The following is a 26,291-nucleotide window of genomic DNA, read 5'->3' as shown; positions in this document are numbered from 1 at the left end:
AACCTATATTAACAAAATAGAGATTTTCTGGGAAACTGCTAAAGCAGTCATAAGAGGAGAGATAAAGGCCTACTTGAGTATCATAAAAAAGAAATCGGCCGCACAAGAGACCCTCTTAGCTAACCGAATCAAGACTGCCTATGAAAGGTATAATAATCTGCGCAACGATCAAAATTGGAAAAAATATACAGAAGCTAGGCAGGAAAGGGATATTGTAATAAAGCAAAAAATTCAAGAGGAAGAAATAAGAAATAATCTTTTATTTAAAGGCTTTCATGGCTGTTCCGCTAAATCCCTAGCTAAATTAACCAGAAATAGGAAAAAGAAAAATTATATCATGGCCATAAGGGCAGGGAGCCAAAGATACTCGGACCCCTATGAAATTGTTAACTTTTTTCATACCTACTATCAGCAACTATATACTGGAACAGAACCAGATACAATCCAAGAAGAAAGGTTTTGGTCCAGGATTAATCCTCCGAAAATGTTAGACACAGACATAGCAATATTAAATGCTCCCATAACCCAAGAGGAAATTAGAAAAGCTATAACCAAGACTAAATTAAATAAGGCAGCAGGTCCCGATGGTATCCCAGCTGAATTCTTCAAAATCTTATCGGAGGAAATAGTAGAGACCCTGGAAAAACTTTTTAATAACTATTTCACTAATGATCAACCAATTTCAAAAAATTTCACTGCTGCAAATATTTCCCTAATCCTCAAAAAAGATAAAGACCCGGAAGACCCTGCGTCTTACAGACCTATATCTGTTCTTAATACAGACTACAAAATCTTAACTTCAATTATAGCTTCCAGGCTCTCGATTTCTTTCGATAAAATAATCCACCCCGACCAAACAGGCTTTATGAGTTCCAGGAATTCCTCAAAAAGTATCCGCAAAGTTTTAACATGTATAGATTATATGTATAATACTGATCAAACACAACCTATACAAGCGAAACAAGACAAGGCCTTAATTAGCCTCGACGCTGAAAAAGCGTTTGACGCAATCACATGGAATCACCTATTTAGAGCACTCGAACAATTTGGCTTTAGAAATCAATTTACTCGATTTGTGCATAATATCTATAAAAATCCAATCTCATATCTATTAGTTAACTCTAAGGTCTCTCCTGCGTTGACATTAGGTAGAGGTACTAGGCAAGGCTGCCCCCTGTCGCCATTTCTTTTTAATATAGCTCTTGAACCGTTAGCAATCTGGCTAAGAGACATTATTGGCGGTATTAGATTTGGCTCGCAAGTTTTAAAACTCCTAATCTATGCAGATGATCTATTGATATTCATAGGAGATCCTGCCCAAGAAATTCCTGCTGTCTTAAATAGTCTTAGTTCTTTTAGTTCATTCTCAGGTTACAAAATCAACTCAAAAAAAAGTGAACTAATGTGGATTAAAAAGGATAGCCGTGCTAAGTTCAACTTCCCGTTCCAAACATCGGAAACACTTAAATATTTAGGCATTTATATTCATGCCAATCCTAATTGTTGGTATAAGTTAAATTTTCCCCCTTTGATAAAGAAAATTCAAACCGACCTAGAAAATTGGACCTCTCTACCTATTTCGGTATCAGCTCGTGTCAGCCTTATCAAGACAATTATATTTCCTCGGTTATTATATCCATTACAGAACTTACCTTTACTGATTCCTGCGACAGACCAATCTAAATTATATTCTGTTTTTTCCAGATTTATTTGGAAAAATAAGAAACCACGTATTGCACTTAAAAAACTAATGAATTCACTTGATTCCGCGGGACTCGCGTTGCCAAATATACAATATTATAATATTGCCTGCCTAGCTAAAATTGCCATAGACTGGTTAGCTGACACAAATATTTTTTCATGTTCGATAATGGAAAATTACATGGTAACTCCCTTTTCTGTTAAAGCTAGCTTGCATTATCCACCAAAAAAGTTACCCTATAATATTAAGGGATTGATAACTATAAATAACATTATTAAAGCCTGGCAGAAATTTTGTTCAATTATTGGTGTTGATTACTCTTTCTCTGAATTTCTCCCAATAATTGGTACGATTGATTTTCCCCCAGGATATTCCCAGGCAGCCTTTAAGAAATGGGCAGATAAAGGACTCATTAATTTATGTCAAATTTTTCATGAGGATGGTTATATACGTTCATTTGAATCTCTTGTTACGCAATTCGACCTTTCCAGACAGGATATGTTTGCTTATTTTCAGATAAGACATTATCTTAATAAACATAATTGGGAGCCGAGTCGAGGTCTAGCATGGTCCGATATTAAAAAATGTATCCTGAAATTCAAAACGGGATCATCTTCAATTTCCCTCATGTATGACATCATGCTTAATAAACAGAATCTACTCAGCCTTAATGATACTTATGCTTCATGGACACTGGAGTGTCCAAACCTGGAAGACGGAGAATTAAAGGCTAGCTGCATCTTAGTAAACAAATGCCGAATTCCATCCAGCTGGAAAGAGTCTCACTTTAAAATTATAAATAGGTCATATATAACACCGGTTAGGCTGGCAAAAATGTATATCTCACAATCTGCTAAATGCCCCTGTTGTGCATATCCCAGGGCAGATCTTTTACACATGTTTTACTATTGTCCGAAATTAAAACAATTGTGGAACAAACTCTCCTTCTGGTTAAAAGTACACTATGCCACCGAAGTTTCATTTAACTCAGAAAATATTATCTTTCTAAATATTCATGTTACTGATTCTCCTCTGAGATTAAAAACCTTAGTATCCATTATTATGTCAGACATCTTATCACAAAAAACTGGAAATCGAAATATGTACCCTCCTTTGCTATGGTTATGCAAGAAATACAGAATCAAATAATTTTTGAATCTTTTCACCTTAAATCTTCTAATGAAAAAAAAATAAAAAAGTTTATTCTGGATTGGTTACCCGTAATTAAGTCTTATACTCTGTACATCCAAAAACGTATCTTGTTCCCATTTTTAAGCTCAGATAGTTTTGCAGAATTTGTATTGTATGATGATTTTCCGGCTTCGTGGATCTCCTGCTACAGGGAATAGGAGCACCATGAACCAAGGTAATGATCATTTACTGTGATAGTTTCAGGTCTAGCTGAGCGGGGGGGGGGCGGAGGAGAGGGGGAGAGGAGGAATTAACCTTTTTTTTTTTTTTTTTTTTTTTCTTTTCTTTTTCTTCTCGTTTGACAGGGAATCAGAATTAAGTAAGAGGTTAAAAACATTTGTTCTTCTTTTTTGTTAGAGATTCTTCAAGCTAAAATGATGAACTCTAGATTGTTAAGCTATTTATTTTTTTTGATATTTATGGCTTAAGTTTATTAAGCTAAGATGATATTTATGTATTATAAACCTCAATTATGCCCTAATGGTTATTTTGTTTGATTCAGTTCACATTATTTGAGTTATGATTCTCTGTCTAGTCATCTTTCTTTTTTGCAAATTATAAGCTTGTTATTACTTAAAGACGACCGAAAGACATATGCTATTGAGTTTAGCCTATTTACTCAATAATATAGACGGTCAATGTTTGTCAATATTATGTGTATGACATTAACTGTTTTTTTCTTTTTTTTCTTAATGTACACATATTTGTATTTTGATCAAACCTGTCATCCTGCCCTGCGTGGCATATTTTATTTGAGATTTGTTTACTTATTTTTTTATTTTTCTGTCATATCGTGTGAATTATTCTTAATAAAAGAAAATTACTATAAAAAAAAAAAAATCATATCCACGCTTACGGGAGGCAAGGGAGCTTTCCTACCGCAGGATAAGAAGGCGAAGCCTAAAGGATCTACTTTTCACCCCTTTCGTGCGGACAAGGCCAAGCGCCAGCAGCCCGCCGCGAAAGCGGACCAGTCCAAGGGAACATGGAAACTGGCTCATTCTTGGAACAAGTCTAAGCAGAGCAAGATTGGCATGAAGGGGCGTCCCCCGACCGGTCTCCAGACCAAGTAGGGGGCAGATTATCTCTCTTCTCAGAAGCCTGGTTACAGGACGTTCAGGATCCTTGGGTTCTGGAAGTTGTCGCCCAGGATTACAGGATAGGGTTCAGATCCTATCCGCCCAGGGGCAGATTCCTCCTATCAAACCTGTCTTCAAGACCAGAAAAGAGAGAAGCCTTTCTAAAATGTGTGAGGGATCTCTCCTCTCTAGGTGTTATCGTACCAGTACCCCAAGCAGAAAGTGGTCTAGGGTAATATTCAAATCTTTTTGTGGTTCCAAAGAAGGAGGGCACGTTCCGCCCGATTCTGGACCTGAAGTGTTTAAACAAGTTTCTGAGTGTTCCATCGTTCAAAATGGAAACGAGGGACAGTTCATGACAACTATAGACTTGAAGGATGCCTACCTTCATGTGCCAATTCACAGGGACCACTTCCAGTTCCTGAGATTTGCATTTCTTGACCAACACTTCCAATTTGTGACCCTTCCCTTTGGCCTGGCGGCGGCCCAGAGAGTCTTTGTGAAGGTTCTGGGGGCGCTACTTGCGGTGGCCAGATCCAGGGGCATTGCTGTGGCGCCCTATCTGGACGACATCCTAGTTCAGGCGCCGTCACTCAGTCTCACAGAGGATCATTCGAGGGCGCGTCTTCTTTTGCTCCAATCTCACGGTTGGAAGATCAACTCAGTAAAGAGTTCCCTGGTTCCCAGCAACAAGGTGGAGTTCCTGGGCACGATAATAGACTCTATGTCCATGAAAATATTTCTCACAGATCGACACAGGAAGGTTGGGTCCTCTTGTCTTGCCCTTCAGTCCTTCTCAAGACCCTTGGTGGCTCAGTGTATGTAGGTGATCGGACTCATGGTTTCCAGCATAGATGTCATTCTATTCGCCAGGTTCCATGTCAGACCTCTTCAATTGTGCATGTTGAGGCAGTGGAACGGCGATCATTAAGATCTATCACAGCAGATATCCATTGATGCTCGGACTCAGATCTCCCTCTCTTGGTGGGTCCGTCCGGAGCAACTGTCCATGGGAACATTCTTCTTGAGACTGTCCTGGGAGATTGTGACCACAGACGCTAGGCTGGCAGGATGGGGAGCTGTTTGGGGTGCCAGGATGGCACAAGGAAAATGGTCCCGGGAGAAGTCTCTCCCTCCAATAAATATTCTGGAACTCTGAGCAATCTGCAATGCTCTGAAGGCATGGCCTCCTCTGGGGTTGTTCAACTTCATCAGAGCCACCGATTACATCAACCATCAGGGGGGTACGAGGAGCTCCCTAGCTATGAGGGAGGTGTCTTGGATCTTGGAGTGGGCGGAGTCCCACAGCTGCTCGCTCTCAGTGATTCACATTCCAGGTGTGGACAACTGGGAAGCAGACTTTCTCAGCAGGCAATCCCTCCATCCGGGGAATGGTTTCTTCACCCCAAAGTGTTTCCAGAGATTTGTCTCAGGTGGGGAACGCCGGAGATAGATCTCATGGCATCCAGACTCAATTGCAAGCTACCCCGATACGGGTCGAGGTCCAGGGATCCCCAGGCAGAAGTAATAGATGCATTAGCGGTGCCTTGGGGGTTCAGCCTAGCTTACATTTTTCCACCGTTACTACTTCTACTTCGTGTAGTGGCACGCATCAAACAGGAGTGAGCTTCGGCCATTTTGATTGCTCCATCGTGGTAATGGAGGATGTGGTTTGCCGATCTGGTGGGGATGTCATCCTCTCCACCGTGCATCAAAATCTCGATTCTCTGAGGCTGACTGCGTGGAGATTGAACTACTAGTCTTGGCCAAGAGAGGCTTTTCTGAAAGTATGATCGATACTCTAATTCAGACAAGGGAGCCAGTCACTCGTCGCATCTACCATAAGGTGTGGAGGACTTACTTGTCCTGGTGTGAGAAGCATGGATAGCCTTGGCATAAGATGAAGGTATCCAGGATTCTGTCCTTTCTCCAAGACGGTTTGGAGAAGGGTTTTGCCGCCAGTTCCTTAAGGGGACAGATTTCGGCATTATCAGTCTTGTTGCATAGGAGACTCGCTGAGCTCCCTGACATTCAATCTTTTGTTCAGGCTCTGTCTAGAATCAGGCCAGTCTTTAGACAGTCTGCTCCCCCATGGAGCTTAAACTTGGTCCTTACGGTATTGCAGAGGGTTCCGTTTGAGCCTATGCATTCCATTGACATTAAGATTCTGTCCTGGAATATTCTCTTCCTGTTGGCCATTGCATCGGCACGCAGAGTATCTGAACTGGCTGCCTTGCAATGTGAGCCCCCTTATCTGTTTTTTCATGCTGATAAGGCTGTGCTTCGCACTGGTTTGGGGTTTCTTCCCAAGGTGTTGTCTAACCGTAACATCAATCAGGAAATAGTTTTTCCTTCTTTGTGTCCTAACTCTTCTTCTTCTAAGGAGAGGTTACTTCATAACCTGGATGTGGTCCGTGCCTTAATTTCTATCTTCAGGCTACTAAGGATTTCAGACAGTCTACATCTCTTTTTGTGGTGTATTCAGGGAAGCGCAAGGGGCAGAAGGCCTCTTCTATTTCTTTGTCCTTTTGATTGAGGAGCTTGATTCGCTTGGCCTATGAGACAGCGGGACATAAGCCTCCTCAGAGGATCACGGCTCATTCAACTAGAGCTGTGGCTTCGTTTTGGGCCTTCAAAAATGAGGCCTCTATGGTAGGATATTTGTAAGGCGGCTACCTGGTCCTCTATAAACAGTTTTACAAAGTTTTACAAATTTGATGTTTTTGTTTCTGCAGAAGCTATTTTTGGGAGAAAGGTTTTGCAGGCTATGGTGCCCTCAAATTATGGTCCGCCTTTTCCCTCCCGGTTTCATTCAGTGTCCTCTAGAGCTTGGGTATATGTTCCCAACATTAATGAATGAAGCCGTGGACTCTCCTCCCCTTTAGATGGAAAACATAATTTATGCTTACCTGATAATTTCTTTTCCATCGAGGGGAGGAGAGTCCACGGCTCCCGCCCGTATCTCCGATGGGCGGACCTAAATTTAATTTATCTTCTGGCACCATTTATACCCTGATATTTCTCCTCCTCCTTGTTCCCTCGGCAGAATGACTGGGGATGAGGGAAGTGGGGGGGTATTTAAGCATTTGGCTGGGGTGTCTTTGCCTTCTCCTGGTGGCCAGGTTCTTAATTCCCAACACTAATGAATGAAGCTGTGGACTCTCCTCCCCTCAATGGAAAATAAATTATCAGGTAAGCATAATTTATGCTTTAGAGTATAATTATGTGATGTTAGACCAAGAGCAAAATAAACAAATTTATTCATAAGACTTTTTAAAAACTTAACAAAATGCAATTTTTGCAATAAATTTTTGAACCAAACATGCTTTATTCCCTAAATTGCAATAGAGCTGGTGCTTTAGTATAACTACCTAAATTCAAATGTAATTTAATTTCAAAATGACCTGCAAAAATTTTTTTTACAAAAAAGTATTGCAGAAAACAAAAAAACTTCTGCCTTTGGGTATGCAATTTTAAGAGCTTAGTGAATTAAGTTACAGAAGCAACCTAAAAGCAATTAAACCTCACTTTTACAAACAGGAACTGTATTTCAAAGCTAAATGTCACAATTCCTAATATATCAAATTGTATATCAAATTGGAGGGTAAACTTTGTGAAATAGTAGTGGATGAATGCAAACTGCTCAATAATGTACCATCACAAGTCAAAGCAGTAAAATCCTATATGATTATATATACAGAGTAGACACTATATATTAATAATAGACAGTCATGGTGGTCTAGATATGGACAAATTAGGTATAGCTTAGCATAGGGATTAACTAGATCTTTAGCCATTATAAAATCAAAACAAGTCCTAATGACTGCTATATAAACTTAAACCTATGATAGCTTTCTGCAGAGGTCTGAGAGTAAGACTATTTCCATCTTTCAGCTTCCACATAGAAAGTTATAGGGGAAGATGGGAACAAGCCCTAATATCATGTTCAGAAGTACTTGTTGCAATATTATCAGATTATGAGACTGAAATCGTAGAAGAATTAGGTACAGAAATATCTGAAATAACAACCAAATTGGCAAAATTTGAATCATTAGATAATTTCAAAAAGGCATACAAAAGTTTAAGGGAAGATCTAGACTCAAAGGAAAAAGAAATAATAAAAACAAAATGTGATAAACTAAGCAGGGACATAAAAGACTTTGAAAAAGGGAGAGTATTTACATGGGACGAACAGAACCCAAGACGGAGAAGGAATTTTCTTCCACCAAAAGGAGATAAAGATGATGTCTCCACTTCTGAATATGAATCATCAGCAGCAGAAGATGCAGAAGAACTAACCTCCAACAGAAGATTATTAGTCTCTAGTGCCAATGAAAGACTGGCTATATTATCGCAAACAGAGTCAAAAAACAAGACAAGTACCAAACCAAAAACAAAAGAAAAAGGAGGGGAGGGAAAACCAGAGCGCAACCTCAGGAACAGGTCGAGATGGGGGTATGGGAATGATCGGAACAAGGAGGATTGGTCGAAGAGACCGAGGTGGTGAAGACCACAGACCTACAAATTATAAATCTATCTAATAAAGTACTATCCCAAGAACATATCGATGTCCTGAAAAAAGGCCTTTCCTTTTCCCCAACAAACAATATAGACTACTTTGAAATCATAAAAGATATACATCTTTTCACTAGAAAAATGGCATTAAACAAAATATTTGCCAAACATGAAGACACTGATTGTGACACACAAGCAATTATGGATTTGATATCCCTGTTGGAAGATAATGAAAATGAAGACACTGATAGCAATGATTGGAGAAAGGAACTGGTAAAAAAATCGACTTATATGCCTCAAATCTGTCAGTTCTCCGAAATCGACACCTATCAAAAAGTAGTGATCAGAGATATCCTGAAACTTCGAGAGGGCAAATCAAGTAATATAAGTGAGAGGGAATCACGAGCTTTAAAAGAAATCCAGAAGTGAGAGGATGTGGTAATTAAATCCTCTGACAAGGGAGGAAATATTGTGATCTGGCCTACTGAACTATACCTAATGGAAGCAAAAAAACAACTAGGAGACAAAAACTGTTACAAACCACTCTGGGGAAACCCTACTCAAGAATTCCTAACCAATTACAATACTCTTATTGAAACAGCAAAAAAGGATGAACTGATAGATACAAGAGAATACAAATTTCTAAGTGTTAACAATCCTAAAGTAGCTACACTTTATCTGTTACCAAAAGTGCACAAAAACCAAAAAATACCACCTGGCAGACCAATTGTGTCAGGCATTGGAAGTCTATGCGAACAGGCATCACGATATATTGATCTAAGACTAAGAGATATAGTTCTCTCCCTCCCCTCATATATCAGGGACACTATGGACGTCTTAAACAAAATTGAGGGTATGACCCTAGACTCAAACACCTGGCTGGCAACATGCGATGTCGAGTCCCTATACACATCAATAGAACACAAGTGGGGATGTCATGCCGTGGGTTATTTCCTAGATATGGAACCAAGTGCAAATACACTTAAAAACGAATTCATACTGAAGCTTCTAAAATTCGTCCTGAGCCATAATTACTTTGTGTTCAACGACAAATTCTTTCTCCAGGTACGTGGCACCGCCATGGGCACAGCATGTGCCCCTACATATGCAAATATCTATCTTGGATGGTGGGAACGTGAACACGTATTTGGGGAGAGAATGGAACAATATATGGACAACATATTGTTATGGCTCAGGTACATAGATGATATCTTCATTCTATGGAAAGGGGACGAATTGAGATTTAAACAGTTCATACAGGAACTTAACTGCAATGATCTCAATCTGAAACTAACCTATGAAATCAGTAACTCAACAGTAACCTTCCTTGACCTAACAATATCAAAGGACATGTTTGGACAGGTACAATCCAGCATACATAGAAAGAAAACAGCTACAAATTCTATACTATCTTTCGACAGCGCACATCACCCCTCCACTAAAAAAGCCATTCCATATGGCGAATTCTTAAGAATACGCAGAAATTGCTCAGAGATTGATAATTTTAAAAAAGAATCAAAGGAATTAAAAATCAGACTAAAAAGTAGAGGATATCCCAACAGTATTCTCAAAAAGGCATACCACAAAGCACTTCATATGAACAGAAATGATCTGCTCTTCCCAAAACAAAAACAGACTAAGGATACTAGAATCCGTTTTGTGGGCACATACAACATAGCACACAAAGAAATAACTAGCATTCTGAACAAACATGTTCATATACTACATACTGATAGAGACCTAGCCAAAAATGTGGGAAACAAAGTTGCAATTAGCTGGAAAAGGGCTCCAACAATCAGAGATAAAGTCATGAAGAGTCACTTTTCAAGAAGACCTAATGTCAGAAAAGATGGTCTAAATGGCACATATCCATGTGGTACCTGCAAATTCTGTATCTATATGAAGAATATCAAAGAAATATCTATTTTCCCAGAAGGGGTGAAAAGAATTAATGGTCTATTCAACTGCAAGACGTGCAACATAATATACTGCTTGGAATGCAGTTGCAACAAAAAATATGTGGGAATGTCCACTAGGGAACTCAGGAGAAGACTAGGTGAACACCTGGGAAATATAAAAAACGCCAAAAAAGATCTGGAGAAAGGAAAAAAACTGACATCAGTTGCAAAACACTTTCTAGACTGCCATAATAGTAAACCAGATTTGAAATGTTGGGTCCTACAAAAACTCAACCTGGGTATCAGAGGAGGTAATATGGAAAATACCCTTTTAAAGGCAGAATCAAAATGGATTTTCTGGTTACAGAGTATAGCACCTAACGGACTAAACGAAATGATACAATATAGTGCCTTTCTGAACTGACAAGAGATAAATCCTATTGATTACATTCTTTTTCACTCTCCCAACACATAAGAGAATAACTGACCAATGGAATAATTTACCGATACCCAGTATTCATTGGGTGTCCCACCAAGAATTAAAAATACCATGAACTAGAGGTGTTCTCATTAGACAAGAACTTAAAAAGTCATGTATTCCAGTCCTATGCAACATATATAAGTATTTAGAAAATGTAATTGAAGTCCACCACTATATATGTGTAATAAAAAACTTAATCCGAAATAATCTACACTTCAGTCAGAAGTATCTAAGGGATATCAATGGCATTAGCACTATGAATAATCACCCTATGTTTTTCCAATTATCTGTTTATATAATTTTCAAATAATAAACCAAGTGGTTTAATAATACTAGACCTAAACCCATGAAAATTCCTTTCAAAAGTGCTAAACAATGATTGTGATAAAATAATAAACCTCAGATAATGGGAAACAAAGTAAAAACATTCATACATAGGAATTACTGGTTACGTAATACAGAAGCCTTATGTAGTATATGTGTGATAAACATAACCATGTCAAATACTGAATATACAAGATATAAATGATCAACCGCATAATACCATCTGCGGAAACAAACACACAATGATCATTTATTTGACTATAGTGCAAAACAAAGCACAAATATTAACACAGAATCATATATGGAATCCCTTGTGATTTAATTTAGATACAGTTTTGCACAATATATAAGATCAAATGTAACCGAATATGATCGTCAAAAATACAAAATAGAAAGGAACGACACGAAAATGTAAACACTACACAGGAAATCTATTGGCTACTGAGCAGACACACCTCCGTACCCAATAGGCCACAGCTGATTATGACGCCCTCTAGTCATTCTTACACTGAAAAGTGTAAGATGACTGCTGATAGGTTGACAGAACTTGGAAAAATGGAATCGGCCATGTGATTGGCTGATGATCCTTTATAAGCCGTGTGTGGCGGTCGGACTGGACGCCTCTGAAAAAGCAGTTGCGAAACGCGCGTCAGGCGTTTGCACTGCTCCTCTCTCACAAGTCCGGTTGTTTATAGCTTTAATTGTTGGCCTTTTTTAGGCACCTTATCCTACACCTTAAAAAACTTAAAAAACTTAGAAACTTAAACTATTGTTAAAAACTAAATAATTTTAGCCTAGAAAATTTCTTACTTAGGCTGTTTTCAGCCTTACTTTGTTGGAGCGATATGCTCAGACTTAGGCTATTATTATAGTTAAAACTCTCGTGGTACCACTTAATCTGGAAACTATTCCATTACAATATTATCAGTGTATGTCTGAAAAAGCGAATGTTAGCATAATATTGCTTGAATGATTTAAACTACGGATAGTCTTATGATAGTGGAATACAACAGGCAGGATTACCGTTGCTTATATTCCTTCATAAATTCAGACCTAATGCAAACCTTACATTACTAGAGTCACATATTCCCTCAGTCCTACACTTATTTCTTTAATTTAAGGGAACACCCTACAACATAATTAATGGTAAATTTGGGCTATTGGGGAACTCTAAGTGGAACAGTATAAAGATAAATATATCCTTCTTTACCTCCAACATCCTGAACATATATCTATATTATATTGTATGGCATATATCCACATACAAATGAACCAACAGACATAACACTCTATTAATCGTATAGAAAATCAACTAACCAAGAATGGAGTAATATATTTATTAATACCACTGATGATAATGGTACTCTAAATACAAGTTTAATCATATAGGTGAGGACATTGATAATTATTGTCCAAGCTATACACCGGACTCTGTGATACAGACTGATCACTGTATCACACCTGAGAGGAGCTCCTGAGTACCGAGTATCACTCGGACACATCTTTTATTTTGTTTGTCATTTTAATCTCACTGGTGGATAACTCCACTCTTTTTTTACAAAATAAATTTGAAGTAAAAGTTAAGTTTTAAACCAATACACGACACACCACACTACTCACAGCATTGGTTTTGACCCCTAACAAAGTGTGCCCAATATGCTTCACTTTCTCTGTCCTTCTTCCTAATAAGATGATGAAATAGGCCTAAAAAAGCAGGAACGATGCAGAAACTATAAACAATTTAATTTGATATATTTCTCTATCATTGTGTGACCACTTTTCAATATATTATGAATCAAACTTAAAGTGAAGGTAAATTTTGATGAATGAAAGCCCGGTTTTTAAAAATATTAATAAAAACAGGGGCACTTTCATTCATCAAAGTTTTTAGAATGCAGCCATTTTGTTTAAAAACGTACCTTTCTTCTTTTCACAGCCAGAGCAGCTTCTCCCACCCGGAGACTCTCTCTTCACACGTCATCAATGACTAATCCGGCTTCCTCTAATCACTGCTTTCCCCCCAGGGGAGTCATTGCCTGAGGCCATGCCGTTATTGGAGGAAGCTGGATTAGCCATTGCTGACGTGTGAAGAGAGGATCTCCGGGTGGGGGAAGCTGCTCTGTCTGTGAAAAAAACAAAAGGTAAGTTTATAAAAAACGGCTGCTTTCTAAACTTTGATGAATGAAAGTGCCCCTGTTTTTAATAGTATTTTTAAAAACCGGGCTTTCAGTCATCAAAGTTTACCTTCACTTTAAAGGGACACTAAACCCAATTTTTTTCTTTCATGATTCAGATAGAGCATACAATTTTAAGCAACAAGAGAACGAAGAAAAATTGATAATAGGAGTAAATAAAAAAAAATTGGGTTTAGTATCCCTTTAATGGCCATCATTAATAACACTTTAATGGAGGAAGAGTATCACAGTACATATAGATAATTAGCTAGAGGTTATATAGGTAATACACATTCTATAGTCATCAGACTGCACTGTTAGTTACAAAATCTGTAATTATCAACACAGTTAAAAAGTTAACATATAAAGGAAACCTATATTAAGAAATCTTTAGGTTCTAGTCACTTATTTCTGGGTCTGAAATGTTATAAACAGTCCAGCCAGATGGAAAAAAGAAAAAGAAAGGGTAAGCCCACTTCCCTCTTACTGTATCTAGCATGGGTTACAGCCGACCCCAGTTTTGAGTCAGCAGCCAGAGGAAACAGTAACATGGAAGTACCCCATTGAAAATTTTATACAAAAAGATCCAGATTGTGAGTAGAGAGGTTTAGTTTTATTGTCCATTAAACATGCTGAAATCAAATGTGCATTGCCATCCAATATGTAACTTTCAGAACCACTGTAACCCAGAAATGCTACCTTCACAGGATCAAACACCGTCTGATTATCTGTAGTGCTGCACTCTGTGGTTGCTCAGGGCAGATCACCTCCATATAGCAAGCAGACCGGGAAACAGCCAAAGTTGGAGGCATTTGGAGAGAGCCTGTGTTTGTGGCCCTTTCCAACTAAACAGAGAGACTGGCTTCTTCATCACCCAGATATCCGTGTTTGTTATATTTTGTAGCCCCCACTTGTTCCTTTAGGTTAGGCTCTCCCTCACTTGCCAGCCCAATTACTCTCTGCAAGTTGGGTCTCTCTGAAAGACCTCATGCTGCATGCAAGTGCTCCACAAAACGTGTTGTAGAATACAGTCTATTTCCTCAAGGAAAATAGTAGTAGTTCCTCACTTCACGGTCTAAATTATCTATCTGCTTATTGATGTGAACAGCAGTCCAAATGTGACTAACCTACCTGGGTCACTGTGGGGGTGTCGTGATCTCATAATAGGCCAATGCCTAAGGCCTCAACAGACCAGGGCTCTAAGATCATACATACAGAAAGCATTATATCCTTTTAATCAGCAGATCACAAAATAACTGGGAATGGTCTTGTTACCCATGGATGCTGCAAGTAGTCAGCGATAATCAGTGGATTATGTGAATCATTTGTTAAGAGCTTCAAATATTGCAACCTAAAATGCCCGTCACCTAGACACGCCCCAAGTTGATCGTTATTTTTTATTGACAATCTCTCTATAACCTAGTAGATCTGTTCTTAATGTTTTGATTCTGACAAATGTATTATAAAATAAGTTATTGAAAATTACACAAAGATTCTAATAAAGCATTTCAAAATGTAAGTTTGATTTTGTAATTCTTGCAAGTGAAATACGAAGATTCAGAGTACGATTTTCTGTTTCCTATGCTGTTATATATCATTATTTACACTTTTTTTTATCCTGACAGAGTCAAGATGAATTACTATTTATCAATATATTATCTGCTTCAATTCTGTGGTCATTCATGGATCTTTACGAATATGACAGCAAGGTTCCTCTTCTTTGGACAAGGTAATTTCACTAGACTCAATGCGAAAAAAAGTTTACTTTGTGTAATTAAACATGGTACAATATGCTGCATGTTCATTTAAGCATATGGAACCAGAAAAGACTGATCTACTGATAAGAACATTTAATGCTTATATAAATAGGATATACAAAATTTATAATTTCCCTTATGTTAGTCCAACACTTCATGGCAGTGTGAGTTGAAGCTCTTAGTACTAATCATTTACAGACATATATACACATATAAACACATAAATACATTTGTACCCATATATAGACATATATAGAAGTGCATTTGAGCCCTTTGGAGTTAAAGGGACAGTAAAGTCAAAATTAAACTTTCATGATTCAGATAGAACACACAATTTTAAACAACTTTCCAATTTACTTCTGGTACCAAATTTGCTTTGTTCTCCTGATATCTTTTATTGAAGAGTAAAAGTAGGTAGGCTCAGGTGTGTGCACGTGTCTTTAGTACTCAATGGCATGTTATACAATGTTGCAAAACATTGCTGCCATAGAGTACTAAAGACACGTGCACACTTCTGAGTTCTTATTAACCTACCTAGTTTTACTCTTCAATAAAAGATACCAAGAGAACAAAGCAAATTTGATAACAGAAGTAAATTGGAAAGTTGTTTAAAATTGCATGCTCTATCCAAATCATGAAACTTTAATTTTGACTTTACTGTCCCTTTAAATAGATGAAAACATGAAAAAGCATATTTATGCAATATTCATATTTAAGTGTTATACTGTGTATTTACTGTAAATATTTTACATTCAGAATATAATTGAAGTATTTTTAAATAGACACTCCAATATACAGTCATGACTAAAAATATTGGCACCCCTGCATTTCTGTCAGATAATGCAACACTTCATCCAGAAAATTGTTGCAATTACAAATGTTTAGGCATTCTCATGTTTATTTATTTATTTTGTTTGTATTGGTATGACACAAAAAAGTTGAGAAAAAAAGCCAAATCTGACACATTCCACAAAAAAACTCTAAGGGGTCGAATTATCAAGCTCCGAATGAAGATAACTTGTTCGCCTGCTCTGAGATAAATACGATCGGGTTGATTGACACCCCCTGCTAGTGGCTGGTGAACTGCTTGTGCAATGATAAATGCCCCTAAAAATGGACTGGACAAAATTATTGGCACCCTCAATTGAATATTTGGTAGCACACCCCTTGGAAAAGATAACTGAAATCAACCGCTTCCTGTAACATCAATGAGTTTCTTACACCTCTCTACTGGAATTTTGGACCACTTTTCTTTCGTCAACTGCTCCAGGTCACTAAGATTGGAAAGATTCCTTTTCCCAACTGCTGTTTTGAGATCTCTCCACAGGTGCTGTATGGGATTGAGATCTGGACCCATTGCTGGCCAGTTCAGTACTCTCCAGAGCTTTGTCTTAAACCATTTCTGGGTGAATTTTTGATGTGTGCTTTGGGTCATTGTCCTGCTGTAAGACCCATGACCTCTGAAGAAGACCCAACTTTCTGACACTGGGCCCCTCATTGCACCACATAATTCTTTGGTAGTCTTCAGATTTCATAATGCCATGCACACAGTCAAGACATTCAGTGCCTGAAGCAGCAAAGCAACCCAAAAACATCAGTGAAACTCCACCATGTTTGACTGTAGGCACTGTATTCTTTTCTTAAAAAGCCTCATTTCCCTCTAAAGGGGAGGAGAGTCCACAGCTTCATTCGTTACTATTGGGAATTAAGAATCTGGCCACCAGAAGGAGGCAAAGACACCACAGCCAAAGGCTTAAATACCTCCCCCACTTCCCTCATCCCCCAGTCATTCTTTGCCTTTCGTCACAGGAGGATGGCAGAGGAGTGCCGGAGTTTCGTAGTAGTCTCTTATGGAGGGTAGTACTCTTCACAGTGGAACTGGAGTTTTAAGTAGTCCTGTCAGCCTCTCAGTGAGAGCCTGGGTGAAAGTTAGAGTCTGGAGATGCAGGGAGAGTCTTTCTACAAAACCATCCAGACTCATATTAACAGCTCCATAAGCAATCAGTGTTGATGAGTTTCAATGCCTGCTTTCTTCACTCAAGTCCATGTCAGGAGCGAGGCTACTAACCTGTCACACTTGAAGGGCCGTGTTCCTGTTCCACGGTGTAGATTCTGGTAAGATTGTTTCATTTTTTATTACATAATGATAACATAGAAGACAGGGTCACAGTGTGGCACCTTTTTATCTTTACAGAATCAAGGGTTAATATTCCTAGAAGGGGGATTATTGAACAAGGGGGGGTTTATACATGATATTGTTTGTGTCATTGCTGCGCTATGTGCGACATGAGGCTCTGGCAATGTGTGGAATTTTCAGGTTACTTGCGGAAACTTGCACGGCCATTTCTTGGCACGTTTTTCCCTAGTGCAGAGGCAGTCCTGCTAGGCATTACATGCGACTTTTAATAAATAAAGTTGGAAGGCTCTCCTTCCTTAATAAAGTCTAATTCCTGTGTTTATTGTGAGGAGGTTCTGGTAGATCAGCCTGCTCTACTATGTTCCACATGCCTTGATAAACTTACAACATCTAAAGGTAAACGGATGTCTAGTACTACTCAGCTGTCCACCTCTGAGGGTTTTTCGTCCCGGGAGGTGCGTTCCCTACATTCATCTCCGACTGCACATGCAGCGCCCCGGGGTCCAACCGTTACTCCTTAGGGAGAGATTCGTTGGCCGTCAGACTTTGCGATCCAACTAGAATCGGCGGTTTTTCGAAAGTGATCCATGCCTTACCACGTTTTGCTAAGCGCAAGCGTAGGGTTTATCATAGTGGCCCGGCCCAGGGTTTGTCCTTGCCAATGGGAGATCCAGAGGCTCTATACGAGGACGAGGACCACTCCGACTCTTCAGAGGAGGCCCCTTCGGGGTTGGAGTCTGTGTCATCTAAACCTCTGGTGGCAGAGGAGCCTGGTTATAGGTTGAGGATGGAGAATTTGCATTGTCTGCTACGGCAGGTGCTTGCTACTCTGGAGGTTCCGAAAACTAAGATACCGGAGGAACCTGCGATCCCTAAGCTTGACAAGGTATACGAGGACAGGGTAGTACCTTAGTCTTTCCTGGTTCCCGTTAAGATGGCTAATATTATTAAGAACGAATGGGAGTGATTAGGTTCTTCCTTTTCCCCTTCTTCCTTTAAAAAACTGTTCCCCGTTCCGGACACTCAGCTCTCTGCTTGAGCTGTGAGGGACCATCCCTAAGGCGAAGCGGACGACTATTCCCCTCGAGGATAGTTCGTCATTTAAAGAGCCCAGGGATAAAAACCTGGAAAACACGTTGAGAAAGATGTTTCAGCACACAGGGTTTGTTTTTCAGCCATCAGCGGCCGTTACTGCGGTCACTGGAGCTGCGACATGTTGGTGTGAATCCCTGTGTGAAATGGTGGAGGGGGAGAAATCCATCAACGAGATACAGGAGAAGATTAAGGCGCTGAAGATCGCCAATTCTTTCATCTGTGATGCCAATATGCAAATTATTTGCCTGAATGCTAAGGTGTCAGGTTTCTCTGTTTTAGCGCGCAAGGCTCTGTGGCTAAAATCTTGGTCTGCGGACATGACCTCTAAGGCGAGGCTGTTGTCCTTGCCTTTTCAAGGGAAGATCTGTTCGGTCCAGGATTGTATTCAAATACATCCACGGTTACGGGAGGTAATGTAGCTTTCCTACCGCAGGATAAGAAGGCTAAGCCTAAAGGATCTACTTTTCGGCCCTTTCCTGCAGACAAGGCCCAGCGCCAGCAACCCGCTGCAAAAGCGGACCAGTCCAAGGGATCTTGGAAGTCGGGGCAATCTTGGAACAAGTCTAAGCAGAGCAAGAAGACCGCCGAGACAAAATCGGCATGAAGGGGCGGCCCCCGATCGATCTCCGGATCACATAGGGGGCAGATTATCTCTATTTCTCCAACATAGGTGTGTCCGGTCCACGGCGTCATCCTTACTTGTGGGATATTATCTTCCCCAACAGGAAATGGCAAAGAGCCCAGCAAAGCTGGTCACATGATCCCTCCTAGGCTCCGCCTACCCCAGTCATTCTCTTTGCCGTTGCACAGGCAACATCTCCACGGAGATGGCTAAGAGTTTTTTGGTGTTTAAATGTAGTTTTTATCCTTCAATCAAGTGTTTGTTATTTTAAAATAGTGCTGGTATGTACTATTTACTCTGAAACAGAAAAGAAATGAAGATTTCTGTTTGTAAGAGGAAGATGATTTTAGCAAACGTTACTAAAATCGATTGCTGTTTCCACACAGGACTGTTGAGATGAAGTAACTTCAGTTGGGGGAAACAGTTTGCAGACTCTTCTGCTTGAGGTATGACTGGCCACATTTCTAACAAGACTTTGTAATGCTGGAAGGCTGTCATTTTCCCTATGGGGACCGGTAAGCCATTTTCTTAGTTTAAGTAAAAGAATAAAGGGCTTCATAAGGGCTTATAAAACTGGTAGACATTTTTCTGGGCTAAAACGATTACTTTACTAAACATATTTGGCAGATTATAACTCTTATAGTTATTATAATCTTGGGGATTGTTTTAAGAAAAACGGCAGGCACTGTATTGGACACCTTTTTCAGATGGGGGCCTTTCTAGTCATAGGCAGAGCCTCATTTTCGCGCCACTAATGCGCAGTTTTTTTTGGAGAGCAAGGCATGCAGATGCATGTGTGAGGAGCTAAGAACCACTGAAAAAGCTTATAGAAGGCGTCATTTGGTATCGTATTCCCCTCTGGGCTTGGTTGGGTCTCAGCAAAGCAGATACCTGGGACTGTATAGGGGTTAAATGTAAAAACGGCTCTGGTTCCGTTATTTTAAGGGTTAAAGCTTTCAAATTTGGTGAACAATTCCTTCATACTTTTTCACATATTCAGTAATAAAGTGTGTTCAGTTTAAAATTTAAAGTGACAGTAACGGTTTTATTTTAAAACGTTTTTTGTGCTTTGTTGACAAGTTTAAGCCTGTTTAACATGTCTGAACCATCAGATAAGCGATGTTCTATATGTATGAAAGCCAAGGTTTCTCCCCATTTAAATATATGTGATGATTGTGACATAGTGTCCAAAAAAAGTAGGGACAATGATGCCACAGATAATGATATTGCCCAAGATGATTCCTCAAATGAGGGGAGTAAGCATGGTACTGCATCATCCCCTTCTGTGTCTACACCAGTTTTGCCCACACAAGAGGCCCCTAGTACATCTAGTGCGCCAATTCTTATTACCATGCAACAATTAACGGCTGTTATGGATAATTCTATTGCAAACATTTTATCTAAAATGCCTACTTATCAGAGAAAGCGCGATTGCTCTGTTTTAAACACTGAAGAGCAAGAGGACGCTGATGATAACGGTTCTGACATACCCTCACACCAATCTGAAGGGGCCAGGAGGGAGGTTTTGTCTGAGGGAGAAATTTCAGATTCAGGAAAAATTTCTCAGCAAGCTGAACCTGATGTTGTAACATTTAAATTTAAATTAGAACATCTCCGCGCACTGCTTAAGGAGGTATTATCTACTCTGGATGATTGTGACAATTTGGTCATTCCAGAGAAATTATGTAAGATGGACAAGTTCCTAGAGGTTCCGGTGCCCCCCGATGCTTTTCCTATACCCAAGCGGGTGGCGGACATAGTAAATAAGGAGTGGGAAAGGCCCGGCATACCTTTTGTTCCTCCCCCTATATTTAAGAAATTATTTCCTATAGTCGACCCCAGAAAGGACTTATGGCAGACAGTCCCCAAGGTCGAGGGGGCGGTCTCTACTCTAAACAAACGCACTACTATTCCCATAGAAGATAGTTGTGCTTTCAAAGATCCTATGGATAAAAAATTAGAGGGTTTGCTTAAAAGGATGTTTGTTCAGCAAGGTTACTTTCTACAACCAATTTCATGCATTGTTCCTGTCACTACGGCAGCGTGTTTCTGGTTCGAAGAACTAGAAAAGTCGCTCAATAAAGAATCTTCGTATGAGGAGGTTATGGACAGAGTTCAAGCACTTAAATTGGCTAACTCTTTTATTTTAGATGCCGCTTTGCAATTAGCTAGATTAGCGGCGAAAAATTCAGGGTTTGCTATCGTGGCGCGCAGAGCGCTTTGGCTAAAGTCTTGGTCAGCGGATGTGTCTTCCAAGACAAAATTGCTTAACATCCCTTTCAAGGGTAAAACACTGTTTGGTCCTGATTTGAAAGAGATTATTTCAGACATCACCGGGGGAAAGGGCCACGCCCTTCCTCAGGATAGGTCTTTTAAGGCTAAAAATAAGCCTAATTTTCGTCCCTTTCGCAGAAACGGACCAACCTCTAATTCTACATCCTCTAAGCAAGAGGGTAATTCTTCTCAACCCAAACCAGCCTGGAGACCGGTGCAAGGCTGGAACAAGGGTAAGCAGGCCAAGAAGCCTGCCACTGCTACCAAAACAGCATGAAGGGATGGCCCCCGATCCGGGAACGGATCTGGTGGGGGGCAGACTTTCTCTCTTTGCTCAGGCTTGGGCAAGAGATGTTCAGGATCCTTGGGCACTAGAAATAGTGTCTCAGGGTTATCTCCTGGAATTCAAGGAACTACCCCCAAGGGGAAGGTTCCACAGGTCTCAATTATCTTCAAACCAAATAAAAAGACAGGCATTCTTACATTGTGTAGAAGACCTGTTAAAGATGGGAGTAATTCATCCAATTCCAATAGGAGAACAAGGGATGGGGTTTTACTCCAAACTGTTCATAGTTCCCAAAAAAGAGGGAACATTCAGACCAATTTTAGATCTCAAGATCCTAAACAAATTTCTCAGGGTTCCATCGTTCAAAATGGAAACCATTCGAACGATCCTTCCTACCATCCAGGAAGGTCAATTTATGACCACGGTGGATTTAAAGGATGCGTACCTACATATTCCTATCCACAGGGAACATCATCAGTTCCTAAGGTTCGCTTTTCTGGACAAGCATTACCAGTTTGTGGCACTTCCATTCGGATTAGCCACTGCTCCGAGAATTTTCACAAAGGTACTAGGGTCCCTTCTAGCAGTTCTAAGACCAAGGGGCATTGCAGTAGTACCTTACTTGGACGACATCCTGATTCAAGCGTCGTCTCTGTCAAAAGCAAAGGCTCATACGGACATCGTTCTAGCCTTTCTCAGATCTCACGGATGGAAAGTGAACATAGAAAAAAGTTCTCTGTCCCCGTCAACAAGAGTTCCCTTCTTAGGAACAATAATAGATTCCTTAGAAATGAGGATTTTTCTGACAGAGGTCAGAAAATCAAAACTTCTAAGCTCTTGTCAAGTACTTCATTCTGTTCTTCATCCTTCCATAGCGCAGTGCATGGAAGTAATAGGATTGATGGTTGCAGCAATTGACATAGTTCCTTTTGCACGAATTCATCTAAGACCATTACAACTGTGCATGCTCAGACAGTGGAATGGGGATTATACAGACTTGTCTCCGATGATTCAAGTAGATCAAAGGACCAGAGATTCACTCCGTTGGTGGCTGATCCTGGACAACCTGTCACAGGGAATGAGCTTCCGCAGACCAGAGTGGGTCATTGTCACGACCGACGCCAGTCTGGTGGGCTGGGGCGCGGTCTGGGAACCCCTGAAAGCTCAGGGTCTATGGTCTCGGGAAGAATCTCTTCTCCCGATAAACATTCTGGAACTGAGAGCGATATTCAATGCTCTCAAAGCTTGGCCTCATCTAGCAAAGGCCAAATTCATAAGGTTTCAATCAGACAACATGACGATTGTTGCATATATCAACCATCAGGGGGGAACAAGGAGTTCCCTGGCGATGGAGGAAGTGACCAAGATAATTCAATGGGCGGAGGATCACTCCTGCCACTTGTCTGCAATACACATCCCAGGAGTGGAAAATTGGGAAGCGGATTTTCTGAGTCGTCAGACCTTCCATCCGGGGGAGTGGGAACTCCATCCGGAAATCTTTGCCCAAATAACTCAATTATGGGGCATTCCAGACATGGATCTGATGGCCTCTCGTCAGAACTTCAAGGTTCCTTGTTACGGGTCCAGATCCAGGGATCCCAAGGCGACTCTAGTGGATGCACTAGTAGCACCTTTAGCCTTCAACCTAGCTTATGTATTTCCACCGTTTCCTCTCATTCCCAGGCTGGTAGCCAGGATCAATCAGGAGAGGGCTTCGGTGATCTTGATAGCTCCTGCGTGGCCACGCAGGACTTGGTATGCAGACCTGGTGAATATGTCATCGGCTCCACCATGGAAGCTACCTTTGAGACAGGACCTTCTTGTTCAAGGTCCATTCGAACATCCGAATCTGGTTTCCCTCCAACTGACTGCTTGGAGATTGAACGCTTGATTTTATCAAAGCGTGGGTTTTCAGATTCCGTAATAGATACTCTTATTCAGGCTAGAAAGCCTGTAACTAGAAAGATTTACCATAAAATATGGAAAAAATATATCTGTTGGTGTGAATCTAAAGGATTCCCATGGAACAAGATAAAAATTCCTAAGATTCTATCCTTTCTACAAGAAGGTTTGGAGAAAGGATTATCTGCAAGTTCTCTGAAGGGACAGATTTCTGCTTTATCTGTTTTACTTCACAAAAGGCTGGCAGCTGTGCCAGACGTTCAAGCGTTTGTTCAGGCTTTGGTTAGAATCAAGCCTGTTTACAGACCTTTGACTCCTCCCTGGAGTCTTAATCTAGTTCTTTCAGTTCTTCAAGGGGTTCCGTTTGAACCCTTACATTCCGTAGATATTAAGTTATTATCTTGGAAAGTTTTGTTTTTGGTTGCAATTTCTTCTGCTAGAAGAGTTTCTGAGTTATCTGCTCTGCAGTGTTCTCCGCCCTATCTGGTGTTCCATGCAGATAAGGTGGTTTTGCGTACTAAGCCTGGTTTTCTTCCGAAAGTTGTTTCCAACAAAAATATTAACCAGGAGATTGTTGTACCTTCTTTGTGTCCGAATCCAGTTTCAAAGAAGGAACGTTTGTTACACAATTTGGACGTAGTCCGTGCTCTAAAATTCTATTTAGAGGCTACTAAAGATTTCAGACAGACATCTTCTTTGTTTGTTGTTTATTCTGGTAAAAGGAGAGGTCAAAAAGCAACTTCTACCTCTCTTTCTTTTTGGCTTAAAAGCATTATCCGATTGGCTTATGAGACTGCCGGACGGCAGCCTCCTGAAAGAATCACAGCTCATTCCACTAGGGCTGTGGCTTCCACATGGGCCTTCAAGAACGAGGCTTCTGTTGACCAGATATGTAAGGCAGCGACTTGGTCTTCACTGCACACTTTTGCCAAATTTTACAAATTTAATACTTTTGCTTCTTCAGAGGCTATTTTTGGGAGAAAGGTTTTGCAAGCCGTGGTGCCTTCCATTTAGGTGACCTGATTTGCTCCCTCCCTTCATCCGTGTCCTAAAGCTTTGGTATTGGTTCCCACAAGTAAGGATGACGCCGTGGACCGGACACACCTATGTTGGAGAAAACAGAATTTATGCTTACCTGATAAATTACTTTCTCCAACGGTGTGTCCGGTCCACGGCCCGCCCTGGTTTTTTTAATCAGGTCTGATGAATTATTTTCTCTAACTACAGTCACCACGGTATCATATGGTTTCTCCTATGCATATTTCCTCCTGTACGTCCGTCGAATGACTGGGGTAGGCGGAGCCTAGGAGGGATCATGTGACCAGCTTTGCTGGGCTCTTTGCCATTTCCTGTTGGGGAAGAGAATATCCCACAAGTAAGGATGATGCCGTGGACCGGACACACCGTTGGAGAAAGTAATTTATCAGGTAAGCATAAATTCTGTTTTTCAAACGCATGGTTGCAGGACATTAAGGACCTTTGGGTTCTAGATGTAGTCTCCCAGGGTTACAGGATAAGGTTCAGATCCCTTCCGCCCGAGGGCAGATTCCTCCTGTCAAACCTGTCTTCAAGACCAGAGAAGAGAGAGGCCTTTCTAGATTGTGTGAGAGATCTCGCCTCTCTTTGGGTAATCGTACCAGTATCCCTAGCAGAGAGGGGTCTAGGGTACTATTCCAACTTTTCTGTAGTTCCAAAGAAGGAGGGCACGTTACGCCCAATTCTGGACCTAAAGTGTTTCTGAGTGTTCCATTGTTCAAAATGGAAACGATCAGATATATTCTGCCCCTAGTTTAAAGGGGACAGTTCATGACGACTATAAACTTGAAGGACGCTTACCTTCATGTGCCAATCCACAGGGACCACTTCAGGTTTCTAAGATTTGCATTTCTGGACCAACACTTCCAGTTTGTGGCCCTTCCTTTTGGTCTGGCGATGGCCCTGAGAGTCTTCCCGAAGGTTCTGGGGGCGCTGCTTGCAGTGGCCAGATCCAGGGGCATTGCGGTGGCGCCTTACCTGGACGACATCCTGGTTCAGGCGCCATCGCTCAGCCTCGCAGAGGATCATTCGAGTGCTCTTCTTCTTCTGTTCCAATCTCACAGTTGGAAGATCAACTCAGGAAAGAGTTCCCTGGTTCCCAGCAACAGGGTGGAGTTCCTGGGCATGATAATAGACTCTATGTCCATGAAGATATTTCTCACAGATCAGCGGCGCAGGAAGCTTGCGTCCATCTGTCTAGCCCTTCAGTCCCCCTCAAGCCCTTTGGTGGCTCAATGTATGGAGGTGATAGGTCTCATGGTGTCAAGCATTGATGTCATCCCATTCGCCAGGTTCCACCTAAGACCTCTTCAATTGTGCATGTTGAGACACAGCTGATATCCCTGGATGCTCGGACTCGGAACTCCCTCTCTTGGTGGATTCGTCTGGAGCAACTATCCATGGGGACATCCTTCTTGAGACCGTCCTGGGAGATTGTGACCACAGACGCCAGTCTGTCAGGTTGGGGAGCTGTTTGGGGTGCCAGGATGGCACAAGGACAGTGGTCCAGGGAGGAGTCTCTCCTTCCGATCAACATCCTAGAACTACGAGCAATCTACAATGCTCTGAAGGCTTGTCCTTCTCTGGGGTCGGTCAGTTTCGTCATATTCCAGACCGACAACATTACCTCGTGGCTTACATCAACCATCAAGGGGGTACGAGGAGTCCCCTTACGATGAGGGAGGTGTCTCGGATTCTGGAGTGGGCGGAGTCCCACGGCTGTTCGCTCTCAGCGATTCGCATTCCGTGCGTGGACAACTGGGAAGCGGACTTTGTCAGCAGACAGTCCTTCCATTCGGGGGAATGGTCTCTTCACCCC

General features: G+C 40.9%; 1 protein-coding gene across 3 annotated transcripts in view; it reads left to right on the top strand.

Moving 5' to 3' along the window:
- HACD4 (3-hydroxyacyl-CoA dehydratase 4) overlaps positions 1–26,291 on the top strand; it is a 535,032-nt gene that overhangs the window by 315,755 nt on the left and 192,986 nt on the right. For all 3 annotated transcript variants that reach the window (XM_053702658.1, XM_053702656.1, XM_053702657.1), the window contains exon 2: positions 14,990–15,093. In XM_053702658.1, the coding sequence (XP_053558633.1) occupies positions 14,997–15,093 (97 nt within the window). In that variant the 5' untranslated portion in view covers positions 14,990–14,996. The remainder of the gene's footprint in view (positions 1–14,989; positions 15,094–26,291) is intronic.

This window comes from Bombina bombina, chromosome 2 (assembly GCF_027579735.1).
Source record: "Bombina bombina isolate aBomBom1 chromosome 2, aBomBom1.pri, whole genome shotgun sequence".
Classification (NCBI taxonomy): domain Eukaryota; kingdom Metazoa; phylum Chordata; class Amphibia; order Anura; family Bombinatoridae; genus Bombina; species Bombina bombina.
This window is presented reverse-complemented; position numbering and strand designations above follow the sequence as displayed.